Source organism: Canis lupus, chromosome 3, assembly GCF_003254725.2.
Source record: "Canis lupus dingo isolate Sandy chromosome 3, ASM325472v2, whole genome shotgun sequence".
Classification (NCBI taxonomy): domain Eukaryota; kingdom Metazoa; phylum Chordata; class Mammalia; order Carnivora; family Canidae; genus Canis; species Canis lupus.
In genome coordinates, this window is record NC_064245.1 from 11,179,238 (window position 1) to 11,199,725 (window position 20,488).

The following is a 20,488-nucleotide window of genomic DNA, read 5'->3' on the forward strand; positions in this document are numbered from 1 at the left end:
TGAGTCCCACATTGGTTCCCAACATGGAGCCTGCTTCTCCCTCTACCTGTGTCTCTGCCCGCCTCTCTCTCTCTCTCTCTCTGTCTCAATAAATAAATAAAATCTTTTTTAAAAAAGATTAAATTAGGATAAACTGGGGTTATCAGTTTAGAATATCACAGAGATAAAGTGCTCTTTTACGTAGTCACGTAGTATGGGGAGGGTAATATCCACATGATATTACTGATGTTAATCTTCATCACTTAGCTAACATAATATTTGCCAGGGGTCTCCACTTTGAGTTACTCTTGTTTTCTTTTCATACTGTATTCTTTGGAAGCAAGTCACTGTGTCTAGCCCTCTCTCAAATGGTTGGGGGGAAGGTTGGAATTAAGTTCTATCTCCTGCTGTGAGGGAGTATCTATGTATATTAAGAGGAATTCTTTTGTAAAGAAGTCTTTTCTTCATTCATTCAATCGTTCATTTGTATAAGCCTGGACTTATGTTTATGAATATGTTTACTTTGGGTTATAATCCAGTACATTATGTATTTTGTTGCTCAGATTGTTCTAGCCTTGCCCATCAGGTGTTGTCTTTCACGTTGGCCTCTGTATCCTTTTTATATACTCCTTATCTTTTTGCCCTAGAATCAGCCATTTCTCTAAAGAGCCCTGGATCCTTTTATTGGAGAAAAGGGTATTAGAAACCAAGGTTTGGGTGCTGGGTATACTTGTTGCTACCCAAGTATCACTTCTAGGTTCTCTTAGTGGAAAAACCAGACAGAGCTTAGGTAGTATATGTATCTATACTAAACATATCTACATATCTCTAGTTTTCGGTATCTATCATTATGCATGTTGAGGTAGACATGAGTTCATACTGATGTCTCCAACTCTAATTCTGTACTGCAGGATTCATGATAACCTTCCTTCTCCTTTATAACTTCAGTCTCCTTCAAAGAGAAACTTGGCACCTGCTATCCACCATCCCATCATGCACCACAAGGTCAGATACAGGTAAAGCAGTTTGAGAATTTTTAGGCCATGCTCCCAGAAGAAACATATTTGTCAACTAGAATATAGTGTTTATGTACAGTATACAGTTCATATTATATTTAGACTTTTAGTTTCCAGTCAAAACACTGTTTTCTAAAAAGTTACTAAAGTTAGCTTCTTCCTCCCACCCTCTTCAATGCGGTTGTCATAAATTTGTAATAAAGTTAGATTCATTTGGCACAATTTGCATTCCATTCTGTGTTCCTCAGTCACATGAGTTGGTTTTTTAAAGTTGCATATATTACATTTACTCTCTGATGTACAGTTTTATGTGTTTTGACAAATGCACAGAATCAGTTGTCCTCTACTCCATTACTGTGCAGAGTGATTCCTTCACCCTAAAAGTTCCCCTCTTTTTCCCAGATCTGTTGAATCAGAATTTTCATTTTAACTAGATTCCCAGATTTGTATGTATATTAAATTCATATGCATGTAGGAGAAGCTTTTTGCCTGGAACCATTCAGTATTTTGCCATGTTAACGAAGAAAGATTATTATGGAAACACCTGGGTGGCTCAGCGGTTGAGTGTCTGCCTTCGGCTCAGGGTGTGATCCTGGGGTCCTTGCAGGAAGCCTGCTTCTCCTGCCTATGTCTCTGCCTTTCTCTCGTCTCTCAAGAATCAATAAATAAAGTCTTTAAAAAAAAGATTATTATGATTTAGAGGTGACAGTGCAATAGCTTGGTTTTAACACACAATCGAGTAAGCATATTCAAATTCATGGAAGCGTATAGGTATACAAATGAGGTGAAAGAAAATAGAATTGGGCAAAGTACTGGAGTAATGTAATGGGCTATTGGAAAGTTTTCATGGAGCTCTTTAATTTTTGTAACCTTAATAGTAAGAAATGATGTAGTTTGGAAAGAAAGGAAGAACAAATAGCATATATTCAGACGTGGGTTGGAAAGGAAGGTTTTTACAGAGGTCATAGTTCCCCCAGTGAAGAAGTGCAAGTTTCCTAATAAAGAATGTGTTGGACATGCTCGCTTTGCAGTTCTTCAGTCTGACGTTACTCAGTGTTATGCTGAAGTCAGTGTACGGTTTGGTCCCAAGTGAAGGAAGGAGAGGTAAGGAAGGATAGCTAACTAAATGCAACATTCATTGAGAGAATATTACTCATGTGAATGGACTACTGGTCAGAACCACACGTTTAAAGAGAGAGATACTCTAGAAATTTATTGTACCAGAATCAAGTTCTTATGTATGAATGACTGAGAACATTGCTGTTAAAGGTATATTATCAGTCACTGTGATATGAGGTGATTCCTTAGTCAAAAGTCAACTTTAAGTAAATGTTAAACTGCGTTTGAGAGTTCTTTGTTGTGGATAGATTGAGTTCTAAGTTATCATTGAGGGGCACCTAAGTGGCTCAGTGGTTAAGCATCTGCCTTTGGCTCAGGTCGTGATCCTGAGGTCCTGAGATCGAGTCCTGCATCAGGCTCCCCGCAGGGAGCCTGCTTCTTCCTCTGCCTTGTCTCTGCCTCTCTCTGTGTGTCTCTCATGAATAAATAGGTAAAATCTTAAAAAAAAAAAAAAAAAAAGTTATCATTGAGAATAAAGTACGGAAACATGAAAAGTTCTGGCTAAACCGTACTGGCTTCTGGCATCCAGTGTCTCCAGTATCTCAGAGATGAGACATAAACCATAAAAATAGTGGGGGGCAGCCCCGATGGCCCAGCGGTTTGGTGCTGCCTTCGGCCTGCGGTATGATCCTGGAGACTGGGATCGAGTCCCACGTCGGACTCCCTGCATGGAGCCTGCTTCTCCCTCTGCCTGTGTCTCTGCCTCTCTCCTCTCTCTCTCTCTCTCTGTCATGAATAAATAAAATAAAATCTTAAAAAAAAAAAGTGGGGAGCTCTTTTCTTTTTTTTGTGGGGGGGAGCTCTTTTCTTAAATGAGAACCATTCATATTAGCTATTTCACATCTCTCATTGCTGCTTTCAGAGGTACAGTTCTCTGTCCTCAGATGCTTAATTTAGATGATTGAGCAACTACTTTGTAGTAGATTGCATGAGATATTAAAATTGGAGGTTTTCCTATTAGACTTACAGTGAAGAAAAATACCAAATTATAGTTAATACAAAGAAGTAATAGTGTGCAGCAGTTGAAAAGTGGGAGTCACTGATCATAAGGTAAACAGTTTCTATATCAAGCCCAATGTCAGAATGAAATTTGGTGGTGTTTTTAAAAGAGGTACGTAAAACCTGGGTGATCTTAGATTTTATGCATGTTAAAAGTTCTGATAATGTGACTTTTTTGATGGTAAGGTATTTTGACAGGCTTAGGCAAAAAAGCAAAGAGTAACTTTTATACCCGGGAAAATGATGTTAGATGGCAGTAAATACTGTGCTAAAGAGTTATTATGTGGAGGAATGGGGCCACTAGACAAGAGTGTAGTTGCAGTCTAAATTCTCTGAAAAGAGACTATTCTTTTTGTGCTTGAAGTTAATTATAGTATGATTATTGCCATTTGATGCAACCGTTACAGTATTTCCATTTCTAGTTGAGTAAATGTTGCATTAATAAAGGGGAGAAGTTTAATCTGAAAGGAAACTTTATAAGACTTACAGTTGTATATGGGTACAAAAAATGTAAATAATGTCTTTATTCCATTTTTAGCCTGTACTTTATAACAAAAGATTGACCCTAGTGTTCAGTGTTCAGTAGCTTATGTTAGTCATATTATACTACATTGATGATTTTGCTTTTTTTTTTTTTTTTTTAATCGAATGGCTCACAGTAAATGGAGGTGGTTGTTATGTGTAGCAGCACACTCCCATGCATACTGCGGACTGATGAAATATCAAGTCACATATAACTTTGTTAGAAAGTAAAGCATACAGTGTTGGGAACTTGGTTGTTTTGCAACTGTATTCATTAAAATAATAAAAAGTATACATATTTCAAACATCTTTTTTTAAAACAAATTAATCAAATTTTTTAAACGGAACTTTTTAAAGATAGACATTTATTTTATTATTAGTGTTTAAGTTGTGGATGATAATTTCAAGCATGTGCAAAAGTAGTGAGAGCAGTAAAATGAACCCCCACGTACACATCATCTAACTTCATGTTTTATCTCACGGCCAGTCTAGTTTAGTCTCTAAATCCTCCCACTCAATTATTATTCTTATTTTTTCCACTCAATTATTTTGAAGATTATTTTGAAATTCAGTTTCTTGGGACACCTGGGTGGCTCAGTGGTTGAGCATTTACCTTCAGCTCAGGGCATGATCCTGGAGTCCCGGGATTGAGTCCCACATCGGGCTCCCTGCGTGGAGCCTGCTTCTCCCTCTGCCTATGTCTCTGCCTCTCTTTTTCTGTGTTTCTCATGAATAAATAAATAAAATCTTAAAAAAAGAAATAAAGTTTCTAGATAAGTTAAACTTTTGCATGATAGGTAATGTAATGGGGAAAACATAAATGTCATCAGTTAAGCTTTGTCTATGTGTTACAACTAAAAATTATAGAATTAGAGGAGCCACCTGGGTGGCTCAGACCGCTAAATGTCTGACTCCAGTATTGGCTCAGGTCATGATCTCAGGGTTGTGAGATCAAGCCGGGAGTTGGGCTCCTCACTGGGCATGGATTCTGCTTATGATTCTCTCTCTTCCTTTCCCTCTACTCCTTCCCCATCTCTCTCTCTCTTTCCCCCTTTCCTTCCCCCTCTCTCCCCCTGTCCCCTTCCCCCTGTTACCCCCCTCCCCTATCTAAAAAAAAAAAAAAAAGAAAAAAAAAAGAAACAAAAGAAACAAAATTATCGGCTTAGAGATTTGTATTGTTCTTGATATTACAACAAATGTTATATCTATTTTATGAAACTATTGTTTAATGCCTTTCAAATGTATATTTAGTAGCCTTTATTTCTCATCTGATTCCCTGAATGTTTACTAGAGAAACTTTTGAGTTTACTGTCTTCACCTCTTAAACACGACTAAACCCAGTCATCTTTGAAATTAGTCATGCTAAATGTGACCGTTTTTTAGCATCTAGTCAGAGCAGTTTTATTCTCAATTTCAGTTGGAGGCTTTAAGGTGGTAGAAGCATACTGTACTTTGAGTTTATAGTAGAATATTGACTTGGATTGGTAATTTAGAATGCTAAAAGGAACTGTTGGGTTGCTGTTTTGGCGTTAGTTGGTTTTCAGAACCATACATACAGATGGATGGATACATTCTAGGTTTTCTCAAACCTTTGATATTTATTTAATGGTTTATAATAAAAGATAAGGTGGATAACATTTTAATACAATGTAATTTTACAGAATTTACAGGTAGTCTGATTTTATTATCATCTAGCTGAGCTCTTCTCATTTTTTATTTTTATTTATTTATTTTTAAAAGATTTTATTCATTCATTCATTCATTCATTCATTCATTCATGAGAGACACAGAGAGAGGCAGACACATAGGCAGAAGGAGAAGCAGGCTCCTTATGGGAAGCCTGATGTGGGACTGGATCCCAGAACCCTGGGATCACGACCTGAGCCAAAGGCAGATACTCAACCACTAAGCCAACCAGGCGTCCCTCTTCTCACTTTTTAAATGACTATTCTAGGGTAATACATTTTAAATAGTTGCAGAATGTTAAAGGATTACGATCAGCTCCTCTTTAAGACAGTAGTGTAAACTACGATAAAAAATACAATATGTCTTTTTGAGAATACTGGTTCATCAAACTTTTATGCCTATGTGTGCATGTGTGTGTATGTCTATACAGCTTTATGATATAAAATGTAATATTTGCCATAGTCCGAAAAGTTTTTGGCCTTTGGCCACTAGTTCATTTTTTTAGTTTTAAGTATTTTCTCAATACCTACAAATTTCCATATTGTTTCTCTAGTCCTGTTAAAGTGAATAATGGTCTATAAAAACAACTAAAATGAAGCCCCTGACTTAATGAATTCCAGGATGTAGTTAGAAGAGAGGTACATATACCAAATAATTGTAGTGTTGTGGAGGCATTTCTAAGAACATGAGCAAAATATTGTGAACGTGTAGGTTGGAACAGTGATGCACCTGGAGAAATTGGAGAAGGTCACATAAAGAATATGATATTTTTGAGTAATCTTAGAGTGGAAAGTTTTATCAGTTGCTTCAGAGAGGAATCATTCTCCAGAATGACAAGCATAGGGAATACTATCAGTGCTGAGTTCTAAAAATCACTCCCTCCATAAATGGCCTTGCCCCTGATTCCATTTCCTTAATCTCTAGTTCTTTAATCAGGTATCAGTCTATCTTTATATCTTTGATTCTCATCACTTTCACTTTTTCCCATGATATTTTGTCTCTGCTTAGAGATTCTTGCTCGGTACTTTTTTGTTTGTTGAAGAGATGAGCCAGTGAATTCGTGTTATCCATGTACAGAACTTACTCTTTTTTTTTTTTTTTTTAAGATTTTTTTTTATTTATTCATGAGAGACAGAGAGAGAGGCAGAGACACAGGCAGAGGGAGAAGCAGGCTCCATGCAGGAAGCCTGATGTGGGACTCAATCCTGGGTCTCCAGGATCATGCCCTGGGCTGAAGACGGTGCTAAACCGCCGAGCCACCCGGGCTGCCCGAACTTATTCTTTCAAAAATGCTAATTGCATAAACATTGTTATAATATGTTAGAGAACCAGGTAGAGTGTTTTATATACTGGAAACCTCAAAACACAGAGACTCAAATAGTTTAACTTCTTTTTCACTCTCAGATAAGTGAGCTGTACCCCCTGAGGTTATTTAGGTACTGGGACTAGTGGGACAGCTTTGCTCTTCTTAATCTTAATACATGGTTTCTCTTGGTCTGCTAGTTGTCATTTTCAGCCAGCAGGAAGAAAACGGGGAGGATTTAAGGCAAACCACTTTATTTAAGCTGTGATATTAAAATCCCTTATCACTTCTAGCCATATCCCTTTGGTTGGAACTTCTTCTCATGGCCACATCTAGCTGAAAGCTAGACTGAGAAATCTAATCTTCAGCTGGATGGACATATACCAGTGAAAGCTGGAGGACAGTTCTGTACTACTAAAGGGCAAACAAAATGGATACTGGGTGAGGGGGGGGAGGAGCAAGTAGATAACAAACATATGGCACAAATATAAAGAAATGTTATATTTAAATCACACCTATCATGGTAAAAATTTAGTGGCTTTCATTTTTCTATATTTTCTTTTATTTCTTCATAGGTATTCAAAATTTGTACACTTTTTTTTAAATCATAGTATTAGTATTTGGTTTCTTCACTTAAACCTTCTTTAAGCCTGTTTATTTATTAAATGAAATTGAAAGAATTAAATGAGAACTCAGGATCTGGCAGAAAGCACCAATTAGTAACCACCATATCTTCTCCTTTTTAATTAAGCAATTTGTATTAAAAAATTTATCTGTAGGTTTTGTTCATAGGCATTTTATATATTTATACTTACAGTTATGACAGTCCAAAGAACCACTAGAATAGACCTTGATGTAATGATTCTGATCTTAAACTCAGTAAAAAGACCTTTTTAAAAAAATTTCTAATAGCTGTCGGTATTGAATTTCTATAATATGCCAGATTGTATGCTTTAAATCTTGATAATAATCCTTAAGTATGTTTATTCCCATGTCGCAGAAGCCTGAGGCCTAATGGGGTGTACCTACATAAATATAATAACAATGAGAAGAAGGAGCTAGAAAGCCAGGGAAAAATAAGTTAGGGTTGAACTTCAGAGCACTCATCAGTTTAGCCCTGAATTTCCCCCATGAGTGTCTGTTAAAAATTCTTTCACAACTCCAAAGAAGTCCTTTTGAATGATACTGACTCTTAAACAGTAATCAGGGGGAGGGAACAAGGCATGACGTGAGAATTTAGTGCAATATATTTGTTCCTTAGAATAGTAAACACATTTGTTTGTTTATATATTACTGTGTTTGTCAAGTTTGTCAACCTTCTATTAATATTTCTGTGGGAAATCAGTTTACCTTTTATTAGTGTGTCCAATAGCCTTCCTCCCCTACCTCCGAGTCTAATCCTTCCTACTACCGGTTTAAAAACAATTTGAAAGTGATAAAGTAGGGAAATGGGATAAACTGGAAAGAAAGTCTTGATGTCTTAGGGACAAAAGTAAATACATTATTTAATAGAATTAAAATGAGAAATCATTGATGTAAGCCTTTGATACAGGCAGTCTAATTTATATATAATGTTTGAATACACAGTCTTTGTCTTCTTCCTTAGTGTTGTTTTGAGAGGTTCTTTTCATTACTCCTTGGTACTTTCACGCCCACTCCTATAATACTTTCTCTTTTTTTCCCCTTCCAATAACACTGTCTTGGCTTTTTTAGTCTATTCCTGTCCCTTTATCAGGGCCAGTTTCTTCTCTCACTGATCTGATGGCAAGGAAAGCAGCTACTCATTGTTACCGTTTTCTTAGATCATTCACTATTTTATTCATTCTTCCTTTATGTCCCGTTGTAGACATAGTTTCCAATTCCTGTGATAACAAAGGAAAAAGTACTTGAACATTATTTTCTTGTAATATAGAAGAATCTTTGTTTATTCACTTGAGAATATGTTCTCACATACCCATTGTAAGTCTTGGTGTTTTCTTTAGAGAACTAATTTGAGCAGAGAGTTGAGTGCAGAGCAAGGAGATGTTGCTATTTTATCCTGCAAGGCTGAGCTAACATGAACTCTTGTAAAGTACTTCCTACCCGCAAACCATGAAAATCCTTAATAAAATAGTGCAAATGGGCAAAAAATAGATCCATTGCTGAACTTCAGAAAAAAACTTTTATGTGCCAGGAACAGAAGGGACCTTGAAGCCAGCGGTAAGGAACAGTAAGCTCTGAGCAAACATGGCAGGACAGGGGATATTCGGAGGGATACAGGGTTTCTGGACAGGAGGCTGAGGTTGGAATTAAGTATTTGACTAGGGAATTAAGTCTCCTTAAAGTTGAGACCCCAGAAGATTTCCTCCTTTAGAAAGACTCGAGAAAAACTTCCTCTATGTGCCTTCAAGGACACTTTTGTTGTTGATGTGAGGATAAATTAGAATATAGTTAGGAAGAGATTTTGAAATCTCTGAAGAACAATTTTAAATTTTGTCTAAACCAGACCATAAATGAGAGAGAGAATGGGCCATAAGGGTCAAGCAGAGATAACATGAATGAATGAAGCTGTCTGGGTATAAGATATTTTTTTGGGGGGGCGGTGACGAGTAAAGATTATTTAGAGATTTGGTGATTATATGTATCATTGGAAGGAACCAGTGCTGCTTGGATGTGGATAATTGTTACCATATCAGAAATGGACCTAGTGTTGAGTGTTCTAGATATTCTGATTCTTCAAAATTATTTTTCCCGTAACAATTTTAAGTTAGACGATTTAGAGAAAAAAATTGAAAGAAGAAAAGTAGAGGCAGAGAAAAGAAGAAAAAAATTGAAAGAAGAAAAGTAGAGGCAGAGAAACTGGGAAGAAAGCACAAGAAAATTTGTGAAAGATTTAGGCTTATGATATTTTGAATGAAAAGTAGAGAAATGGGAGTATTAACTGTTTATTAATTCACATGTTTTTAAAGTCTGTCAGAGTTCTAGAGAGTAGGGATAGACTTAAGTAATAACACTTCTACAATACAACTAGCTTACGTTAAGCATGTACTAAGTACCAGATAATCCTGGTGGGTGTCTTATGTGATCTCAGGGTGGAGATCTAGAAAAACTCAAATGGAGAAGGAAAGGATGAATAGAGGAGGGGTACTCGTGAAGAATACAGAAAATTTGCAAAAATAGTACCATGGAAGTCTTTGTGTATCTTTTGCCCAGATTCACTATTTGTTAACTTTTTGCCTTTATACATGTATATCTATATACATGATTCATATGTAATACATATTTATTTTTCCTGAAATTTTCAAGAGCATTTTACAGATATCATACCCCTTTACATATTAACACTTCAGTATATATTTTCTAAGAACAAAGATGCTCCTTTACGTAAGCCACGTATAGTTATTAAATTCAGGAAAATTTACATTGATAATAGTACTTTAATCTTTCAATCATTATTTTAGTGTAGTCAGTCATCCTAATTAATCAATTTTCAGTATAGGGTCCAGTCAAAGATCACATATCATGTCTCTTTAATCTCCTTTTAAAGATTTTATTTCTTAGAGAGTGAAAAGAGCACAAGCAGGGGAGCAGCAGAGGGAGAGGGAACCCAACTCAGGGCTCACCTTGGGGCTTCATCCCGGGACTCTGGGATCATGACCTGAACCAAAGGCAGATGCTTAACCAAGGCAGACACTTAAGGCAGACGCTTAACCAACTGAGCCACCCAGGTCCCCTCTGAAGAATCTCCTTTAATCTGGAACACTTCCTCTGTTTTTCGTGACATTAGTGTTCTGAAGATGGTAGGCTACTTATTTTATAGGTTATGTTTCTCAATTTGGACTTATGTTCATTTACAATTAGATCCAAGTTATGCATCTCCTACCATATGTATCCCTGGCTGGAATACTGTGTAAATGGTGATGTGTCTTTCTCAAAGGTTGTGTCCTGGCTGGAATACTGTGTAAATGGTGATGTGTCTTTCTCAAAGGTATATCTAGAGGCTCATATTGTCTTCCTGTCCATCCCTATTGATGCGTGAGTTTTGATTACCAGGACAAGGTGGTATCTGGTTTTTTAACTGGTTTCACATTTATCTAGTACACTAAAAAGGAATTTCTGAGAAGATGCCTTGAGACTGTGCAAGTATCTTACTCATCAGACTCTCAGATTTAGCATGTCCTGATGATCCTTGCCCAAACCAGTGTTTTCTATGGTGATTGCAAAATGGTAATTTTCTAACACTGCTCTCCTGGTCACATTAATCACTTGGCATTCAGAGTCCTATCAGAATCCTCCCCTGTCTTTCTCCCTGTCTACCTACCTGCCATCAGCATGGACTCAAGGATTCTTGTTTTATTTACTGGGTAATAACCTTTTATGGTCTGTTTTGATGCTCAGATCAGATTTGGCCAGTGAAAGCTTCTTCAGGTTGGCTCCTGTGTCCTTTTTTATTTTTTTCCCCCCTGTTCTTTTGATATTCTCCCTCCCTCCCTTCCTTCCTGTATTTTGCTTTTTGGTATGGCAAGATAATTTAGGTTTATCTTGTACTTTCTCTGTCCCTAGAGTCTGCCATTTCTCAAAAGACTGAGTTCATTTAAGTATGGAATAATACTTAGCTATCAAGATCTGGGTCCTACATGATTATAAATTTAACACTTCAAAGCAGATATGTTTTTGTTTTGTTTTTTTAAAGATTTTATTTACTTACTTATTCATGAGGGACGTAGAAAGACGGAGACATAGGCAGAGGGAAAAGGAAAAGCAGGCTCCCTGTGTGGAGCAGATGGCGGGACTCAATCTAGGACCCCCCTAAGATTACGACCTGAGCCAAAGGTAGATGCTCAACTGAGCCACCTAGGTGCTCCAGCAGATATGTTTATATTGGTTGATAAATAGCAGCCCAAGATATGCTGCCATATTGGTTGATAAATAGCAGCCCAAGATATGCTGCCATAGATAGATACATGCAAAGGGGCCATATTTTTGTATCACTGTGGTATCATAGGAATGGAAACAAAGCATATTCATCATTGAGGGACAGGTTAAAACTGTGATGTATCTACGAAATGAAATATGTACAGCTGCATAAAGGAAGGGGGAACATACCTGCTGCTGTGAAATAATCTTCAGAATACAATATATATAACATTTAATAGTGTGTAAATGTTAGTGATTATTTATGAAATAGGATACAAGCATTTATCTTTGTTCATAATTTTTTAAAATTTATTTATTTATTAATGAGAGACATAAAGAGAGAGACAGAGACGTAGGCAGAGGGAGGAGCGGCTCCATGCAGGGAGCCTGATGTGGGATATGGGTCTTGATCCTGGGACCGCAGGAGCATGCATGCCCTGAGCCAAAGGCAGGTGCTCAACCGCTGAACCACCCAGGCGTCCCTCATAATTTTCTTATATTGAGAAAAGGGAAAATAAATGTAAAACTTAAAAAAAAAAAACTATAGGGGAGAGAGGATATAGTGTAGAGGAGACAAGGATGGAAAGTAGGTTTTGACTATAACTTCTATAGCCCTCAAGTTGGATCCAAGTAAATAATAAACCAAGATTAAATAGAAATGAATAAAAAGCAGTTTCTAAAATGCTTTTTTAGAAAAGCACTTTGTTTAAGAAAAACAAATGATGCTAAGTATACCAAATTGGTGGCTATATAGAAATAAATTATTTCATTGACTTTAGAGCAATAATTTGATTCTAGGAGTGAGTATTCCTGAAGGACAAAAAGAATTGTAAAGAAATCTTAACATTTGATAATCATATTGTTAATAATATTGGTATTATTTTGAAACTATTACATAATTCTAAGATAAGCAGTAATTTTGTTAAAGTCATTTGGAATAAAAAAAACTCAATCAAAGTGATACTATAAACATAAAACCAAAGAAATAAAAACCAGTTAAATTGGTTTGCCATTAAATTGGAATTGGTAGTATAAATTCTTAATGCATTGTCTCTCAAAGTATTTATTCTACACCATTCCATTAAAAACAGTGTCAGATCCCATAGTAATCGGCTCACCTAGTACTCAGATTGCAATTTAAGTTCTAATCTAAACAGAAGCAGGGGTTTTTGATGAAATGCCCAAGTTACATACTGAAACAAGAAATATACTGGATGAGCCTGGTTCTTCTGGTCAAACCAGAAAGTGAGGAAGCTGTCAAAGACCACTTCAGTTCTTGTCAGAAGGACTCCGGAACTAATAAAGAGTTTCATTTTGGCTAAAGATGGGACAATTTGAACATCAATAGTGACACAGTGGATTAAAACTCATCAGATAATTCAAATCTATGCATTAGTGAGACATAAAAATTATTGATCAAGTTTGAAAGGATGCCAGCAATTTGACAAAACTGACAAGGAAAAGAAATGGAAATGGCTTTCGTGTATGAACTGTATCTCAAGAATAACAAATACGAGAGAAAATTTATCATTATAAAAGTATTCCATCTATTAATAATGAAGAAATTATATAATGGGTAAATGAAGAATGATATAATATCACCATTTTACTGTCTCTAAACAATAGGCGATAAAGCCATCATGATCAGTGGCTGTTAAAACTTGAGAGCTTGTAGGGAACTGTGTAGTGAATAGATAAGGCAGAAAATGCCGCAGCTCAACCAGCCTCACTTGGAAAGAGACAACCAGACTTGAAAGTTTCTTCTGATAGAAGTCCACAACTCAAAAAATATTCTTGCTCAGAAAAGCTGAATTTTACTCTGAGTCTCTTGGTCTAAGAGTTTACCAGAAATACAAGGGCCACAAAAATAATGTTAATACTACAGGGTTTTCGTAAGTTAAATCTAAGAAAGCAGGAAAAACTACCACAAAACTTCCACAAAATAAATTGCAAGAGAAAACAGGAAGAGGGAACTGTCAAAATAATGAAGCCAACTTAAAGAGTCAGAGAAAAACAAATACCATATGATTTCACTCATATGTGGAATTTAAGAAAACAAGCAAAGGAAAAAAGGCAAACCAAGAAACAGACTTTTAACATCGAGAACAAATTGATGGTTCCCAGAAAGGCTGTGTGTGTGTGGGGGGGGGATGGGTAAAACAGGTGATAATGAGGATTAAGGAGGACACTTGTGATGAGCCCTTAGTGATGTTTAGAAGTGTTGAATCATTATAGTATACACCTAAAACTAATATTATATTGTATATTAACTAACTGGAATTTAAATAACTTTAAAAAATGAAAGAGACTTTAAAAAATTAGGTTGAAGTGCAGTTAGTGGAAGGAATGAAATCATGACTAAACAGACTGAACTAGATATTTAATATTATTTAATTTCATATTAAAATTCATGAGTAGGTGATATTTTAAAGGTATGATACTGATATTGTGGATATTTAAAAATAGTGTTGGTTTCTTTTTATTTGTCCTACTTAAGTATTTATGGGTAAAATTTTAAAATGCCTGAGATTGTGTTTGGGAAGCTAGGTTATTTGAAACAAGACTGGTAAGAGTAATTGTGAAGCCGGTTTTTAGGTATATGGTAATTCATTATATTGCTCTCTTGTTTATATTTGAAGTGGAATGTAAAAATAAGCCTGAATAGAGACTTTAATTTGAATTACTATTTTATTTTTTAAATGTTGTATTTCTATTTAATTTACCCTCAGAAAACAATTTTATCAAAGTGCCCATAAACTTATGGTGGGTTTTATTTTGTAAATTGAGAAAGGTGAGGAAAAGAATACAGTGTTTCTTTTAATCTAGCACTGTTAATGTGCTAGTGGGATTTAATATAAATAATAAGGGTAATTAACTCTTTAAGTGACTTATTGTATAAAAGTTCATATGTATTGGTTATTACCTAAATAAGTAAACATTAGCTGGAGCTCAGCAATATTTCTTGTAGGCAGATTATATTTGTGAATTTTAAATAAGAATTTGAACCCATATCTGTCCTTGACTTTTTTGTTGTTGTATACGTCCATCCACCCATTGAGATACTGAGCTCTTCGTTTGGTGTTTGGCATACAAAGGGCAGGCAACAAGTTGATCCCAACACTCTAGAAACATAGAGTAAAATATGAAAATTAGGATACCAAAAACACTATCACAGTGATGCTTACGTAGTGTACTCAGAGCCAAGATAGTGGTATGTACATAATGTTTTGGAAGTCTTGAGGAAGGATACTTCTAATTGAAAGTTGGATTGAGAATAATGGAGTCAGAAGAGATTTGTCAGAGAAACATCTCTGAGGGGCACGTGGGTGGCTCAGTCAGTTAAGCATCTGGATCCCTGGGTGGCGCAGCGGTTTGGCGCCTGCCTTTGGCCCAGGGTGCGATCCTGGAGACCCGGGATCGAGTCCCACGTCGGGCTCCCGGTGCATGGAGCCTGCTTCTCCCTCTGCCTATGTCTCTGCCTCTCTCTCTCTCTCTGTGACTATCATAAAAAAAAAAAAAAAACAAAAAAACAAAAAGCATCTGCCTTTGGGTCAGGTCATGATCTCAGGGTCCTGGGATCGTCCTGCCTCGGGCTCCCTGCTCAGTGGGGAGTCTGCTTCTCTCTCTCTCTCCCTCAGTGCCTCCCCACTGCTTGTGCTCTTTCTTTCAAATAAAATAAAATGACTCTGAGATGAGACTCAAGTAGGAATTCTAAAGTGGGGAAAAATAAGAGAAGTACTTGAGCAAAAGCAGGAACTGGAAAGAGAAACTGGCTCTCAGAATTACTAGTAGTTTGCCATTGCTAGAACTAAAAGGTTTAAGTGGGAAACTGGCTGGCAATAGGTTGGCAAAGACAAATTCCTGAAAGACCTCATAAGTGTTTGCACTTTGTTATAGAAACACTGATGATTTATAAAAGAAAGCTAGGCCTTGCCCATATTTTTTATTCTGGAAAGAGCATTTACAGAAGTAGGCTGAAACAATTAATAAGGAGAGGTTTTTCACCAATTTTAACTCACAATTTTGTCTGAATATAGATTCTGCCCCCTTCCCCCGTGAACCTGTGTGTTTTCCTTAAAATTTTTAGGATTTTTAAAAATAATTATATAAAACATTTACATGTTTTGAATCTGAGGACTCATTTCAAACCTTATTTCCTCAACTCTCTTCCTGCTGTCCCTCCCTCCATAGATACCATTTTTAACTTAATTGTTGGTTTATGCTGGCATTATTGCTTTTGTAAAAGTATAGGCAAGTATGTATATTTTTTTTCCCTTCTACAAAGGAAGCATACTATAAACATTGTTTTGTATCTTGTTTTTTGTTTTTGTTTTTTACTTAACTGTATCCTGGAGATTGTGGCAATGCCTAAGGTATTTCTTACTTAATCTTTGTATATTCTTAATCTTACTAAGAACAACTAAATACTTTATGCTTCAAATAAATAAGCTAAAGACATTCTGGAATAGGTCTATGCCATTAGAGTAACCTAGATTCAGGCCGTTTGCCAGAACTACTATGACCTGAAGAAGGTACAGGGAAAGATTCCTCCTTTCACCTAGAATTTTAATTTATTAACAGAGAATTTTGACTAGCCATTTATCTGGAATGACTAATCAAGACATAATCAAGAATATAGGCCCATGATAGCCCACAAATTCAGTAGTTCTCATCAGTCTACTTTTCGAATATCTGTTGAGCACCCTCACCTGTGTAAACATTTTTGGTGTAGGTACTTTGGAAAAAATAAATGGTATCCTCGAGAAGCTTACAAGCATTAAAGTGATACTTCTCAGCTTAATTATCCTTTTCTTTTTCGTTTTTTTTTTTTTTAAGATTTTATTTATTTGTTCATGAGAGACATAGAGAGGCAGAGACATAGGTAGAGGGAGAAGCAGGCTCCCCGTGGGGAGCCTGATGTTGGACTCGATCCCAGGACCCTGGGATCATGTCCTGAGCCGAAGGCAGATGCTCAACCACTAAGCCACCACCCAGTTGTCCCATTCTCCTTTTCTGTCAATCATACTTTTTTCTTAGTGTTCCTTAATTACTCTGTTAGACTTGTTTGTATTTGCAGTGCTCCCCATACACCTAGATCTTAAAAATAGTATAGAACAACATTTATTGGTTGATATGACTGTCTCTCCATACCAGGTTAGAGGGTTTTTAATGGTAAGGATTCTTTCTGCTTTCTGTCTTGCCTATTACCTAATACATGATACCTCTCAGTAAAGTTGATTGAGTAAATGGAAGACCTAGTGGGTTAAAGGAGAAATAAAATTGTATGTCAGGAAAAATATCTTTTCAATATTCTTGCCAAAATTTCTCTGAAGGGACCCAAGTAAAAGATGTAAGTGGGGTTTGTTTATTTATTTATTACAAGACACTGTGCTCTTTTTGGACCTCTAAACCATGTGACCGATTTTTAGAAATTGTGACAAAACTGATATTGGGCGCATAGGTGGCTCAGTTGGTTAAGCGTCTGACTCTTGATTTTGGCTCAGGTCATCTCAGTCAGGGTCCTGGGATTGAGTCCTTTAGATTCGACACTCAGCTTTCAGTGGGGATTTTGCTTAAAGATTCTTTCTTCTTCCTCTGCCCCTCCTCCTCACATGCATGTGCTCTTTCTTTCTCTCTTTCTCTCTCTAAAATAAATAAGTCTTTTTAAAAAAAATGCTCTCGATATCATAGACTTTAAAAGGCAGATTTTTGCTGTTTCTGTGAAAAAAAAAAATGATTCTGCTAGGTTCCCACATTTTAAAAAGATATGTTTGCATTTTAAGCATTTTAATTTATATCTAACTTTTGGAATCAAAAGTCTTTCAAACTTTTATGTCTGTTTCCATGTGCATACTAAACTCCTTGTTCTAGAAAAGGAGAAATCTTAAAAATGAATTACTTTTAATACTGCAGTCTATTTCCTTAGAGTAATACCTCCATCTGGTGGTATTTCGGAAAATTACAGCAGAGGACATGAAGCTCGAGTTTAGCTGTGTATACATAAACTGCATTACCTGTTGTTTGTCATAAAGCTAGATGAAATTACATCAAAAGTTGAGTCTGTTGTGTGTATAAAGAATTGAATGCCCTAGTTTTCAACATTTCAGATGTAAACACCATGTGAATAAATGGTCTTGGGAGTAATAGTAATTTACAAAATCACCTGTTTAGGCCAGACCATTTCTAGGTTACTTTGGGCTGAAAAATAGTAATGGGAAAAAAGGTCGTTTCTCAGTGAACTGTTAATTGCTTTCACATGTGATATACAGAGGTTAGGAAAGAGTGTGAGAACTTAGTATTACTTCAGATTTTATCACTGTGGTACCATGATGGATGCAGTGATATTGTCAGAGAAGCAATTTACCGATTTTCTTTTAGTAAATTACATCTTATCTTAGTTTAATTTTAACAAATTACTTTCCCCCAGAATGAGAGAACACAGATATAAACTTAAAAACAGGTAAAAAACTACATTTTTTTTTTTCTACCTGTGACTGTGAAGATTTTCAGCACATTTATCCTTTTCTTCACATAATTTCTACATTAGATTTCCTATAGTTAAATGGCCTTTTAAGGATGAGGGACTATGGCTTCCCAGGTTTCAAGCCCAGGATTTTGTGTTTGATAGATTTTGCTCATTATCTTAGAGGAAGATTGTAACCTGGTTGTTTATGTTTTTGCCAAAACTGTACCAAATCTAACAAGTATGTCAGTTACTACAGATTAACATTAATTCTTTTTTTCTGTTTGTTTGGCTATTGAATGTGGAAATATGACATAAATAAGGTTTAATGATTTGGGGCTTTCTGCTGACTTTTAAAAGGAAAATTAAGTTCCTAATAAATTTTGTTTGAAATCTCTTTATTTTCAAATTGTAGCCAGTCGGATGATGATTCTGGGTCAGCTTCAGGCTCGGGATCTGGTTCAAGTTCTGGAAGCAGTAGTGATGGAAGCAGTAGCCAGTCAGGTAGCAGTGACTCTGACTCTGGATCTGAATCCGGCAGTCAGTCAGAGTCTGAGTCAGACACTTCCCGAGAAAACAAAGTCCAAGCAAAACCACCGAAAGTTGATGGAGCTGAGGTAATAAATAAAGTATCCTGAAAGATAGATTTCTTGTACTACTTTGGAAAAATTTACAACACTGGTTTTATAGCATTCTTAATCTAGCTTTTAGAAAACATTTAATTTTAAACGTTAGAATTTGCTTTCTCAAACTTGTAGTTAAATATCTGTGGACTTAATTGACTTGGAAGAGAAGCAGTCAAGCAAGTACAAAATAAACAAATAAAACTTTCTAAGGCAGAAACTGAGTTTCATAAATATTCATTGTCTCATGGATAAAAATTAAAGGCTTTGTGACTTCTTTCTGTTAATCTTCCAGTGTCTGATCTCTACTTTCAAGATCTTCAAAGGAGATACTTTATTGTTAATAGCAGGAGAATCTAACAGAACTTGCTTCCTTGAAGATACTTGGTAGAGTAGGCTAAGGGTCATTCTGTTTGGAAAAAAAGCTACTGCAAGATTTACTAAACCTATGTATACCTCATAATAGAATACAGTAGTGTTTCTTAGAGTACCAATCCATGGTAAGATCCTTGGGCCAGAATATACATCAACACAAGCTTCTTTCAATAAGAGAAAAATCTCGCTGTCTAATAAATAAATACAAATATAAGTAATATAAGTCAGTTGAACTGAAACTGTATTTAGTTGATATAGTTGATTTGCATTCTGACTCAAGCTCTTCATCTTTACCTCACCTCAATTAAACTAGGCAGCCACTTCTTGAGTAGCGCTGGTGTCCTGTAATGACACTTTATTTTTTGAAAATAATATTCAGTGTCAAAGAATATATTGATTAATATTGTTATCAGCGCACTATAACTGTTGTATGTGCAACTAAAGCTCAGAATTTTAATTGCCATAATATTGTATTACTCCTACTGGGAGTATAGACAAGAGTCTTCTTACTCGAGGCAGTGATAATGTTGGTACTGCTGTTCAGTAAATTAACCTTTTTTCAGTTTTTTCAAAAGTTCATCCTTCTGTGATTTGTATTTCTCTGATAGTTTTGGAAATCTAGCCCCAGTATTCTGGCTGTTCAGAGGTCAGCAATGCTCAAGAAGCAGCAGCAGCAGCAGCAGCATCCAGCTTCATCCAATAGTGGATCAGAGGAGGTGAGTTTTCATTATGAAAAAGCTATTACTTTTAGGGCAGCCCGGTGGTTCAGCGGTTTAGCGCCACCTGCAGCCCGGGCTGTGATCCTGGAGACCGGGGATCGAGTCCCACGTCGGGCTCCTTGCGTGGAGCCTGCTTCTCCCTCTGCCTGGATCTCTGCCTTTCTCTCTCTCTCTCTCTCTCTCTCTCTCTCTCTCTCTCTCTCTGTCTTTCATAATAAATAAATAAGTAAATTCTTAAAAAGTAGACACGATGCTGAATCATTTAACTAGGTGGGGTTATTTATGAAATTATTACACAGTAAATGTTGTGAAAGGATGAGGAAATAACTGTTTATGTGTATCAGGAGCCTTGAAATATCCATATTCAGTTATCCAGTAATTATACTTTTAGGGATTAATCCAAAATGAGCAGTGGACAGGTGTGTACATTTGCTCATCACAGCAAAACTAGAAATAAACTAAATATGAATACTATGAAAATAGACAAATGTGCCTATTAAACCATACTTGTAGAGAATATGAATAACAGAATTTACAACATCTTTTTAAAAGAGTAGGCTATGGCTTTAAAACATATAGTTCCTGTGCACACATAAGTACACCAGCATGTATATTTGTACAGAAATAGTCAAGAACTGTGTAAAAAAACTGTCTAATGGGGCAGAAAAATACTAAGTCAAAATTTGACATACCAACAATTACAATTCTTTTTTGAGACCATCTTAGGCAACAGTAATAGTTTTTAGAGATGGTAGATTTTAAGGTATTGTACAAAATGCTGACATTGT

At 36.1% G+C, this 20,488-nt stretch overlaps 1 protein-coding gene across 3 annotated transcripts in view; it reads left to right on the plus strand.

The window, feature by feature from the left end:
* CHD1 (chromodomain helicase DNA binding protein 1) overlaps positions 1-20,488 on the plus strand; it is a 73,480-nt gene that overhangs the window by 8,077 nt on the left and 44,915 nt on the right. For 2 of the 3 annotated variants that reach the window (XM_025437063.3, XM_025437065.3), the window contains exons 3-4: positions 18,399-18,600; positions 19,590-19,697. In XM_025437063.3, coding sequence (XP_025292848.1) covers positions 18,399-18,600; positions 19,590-19,697 — 310 coding nt within the window. The remainder of the gene's footprint in view (positions 1-18,398; positions 18,601-19,589; positions 19,698-20,488) is intronic. The other variant, XM_049108158.1, reaches the window with a different exon arrangement.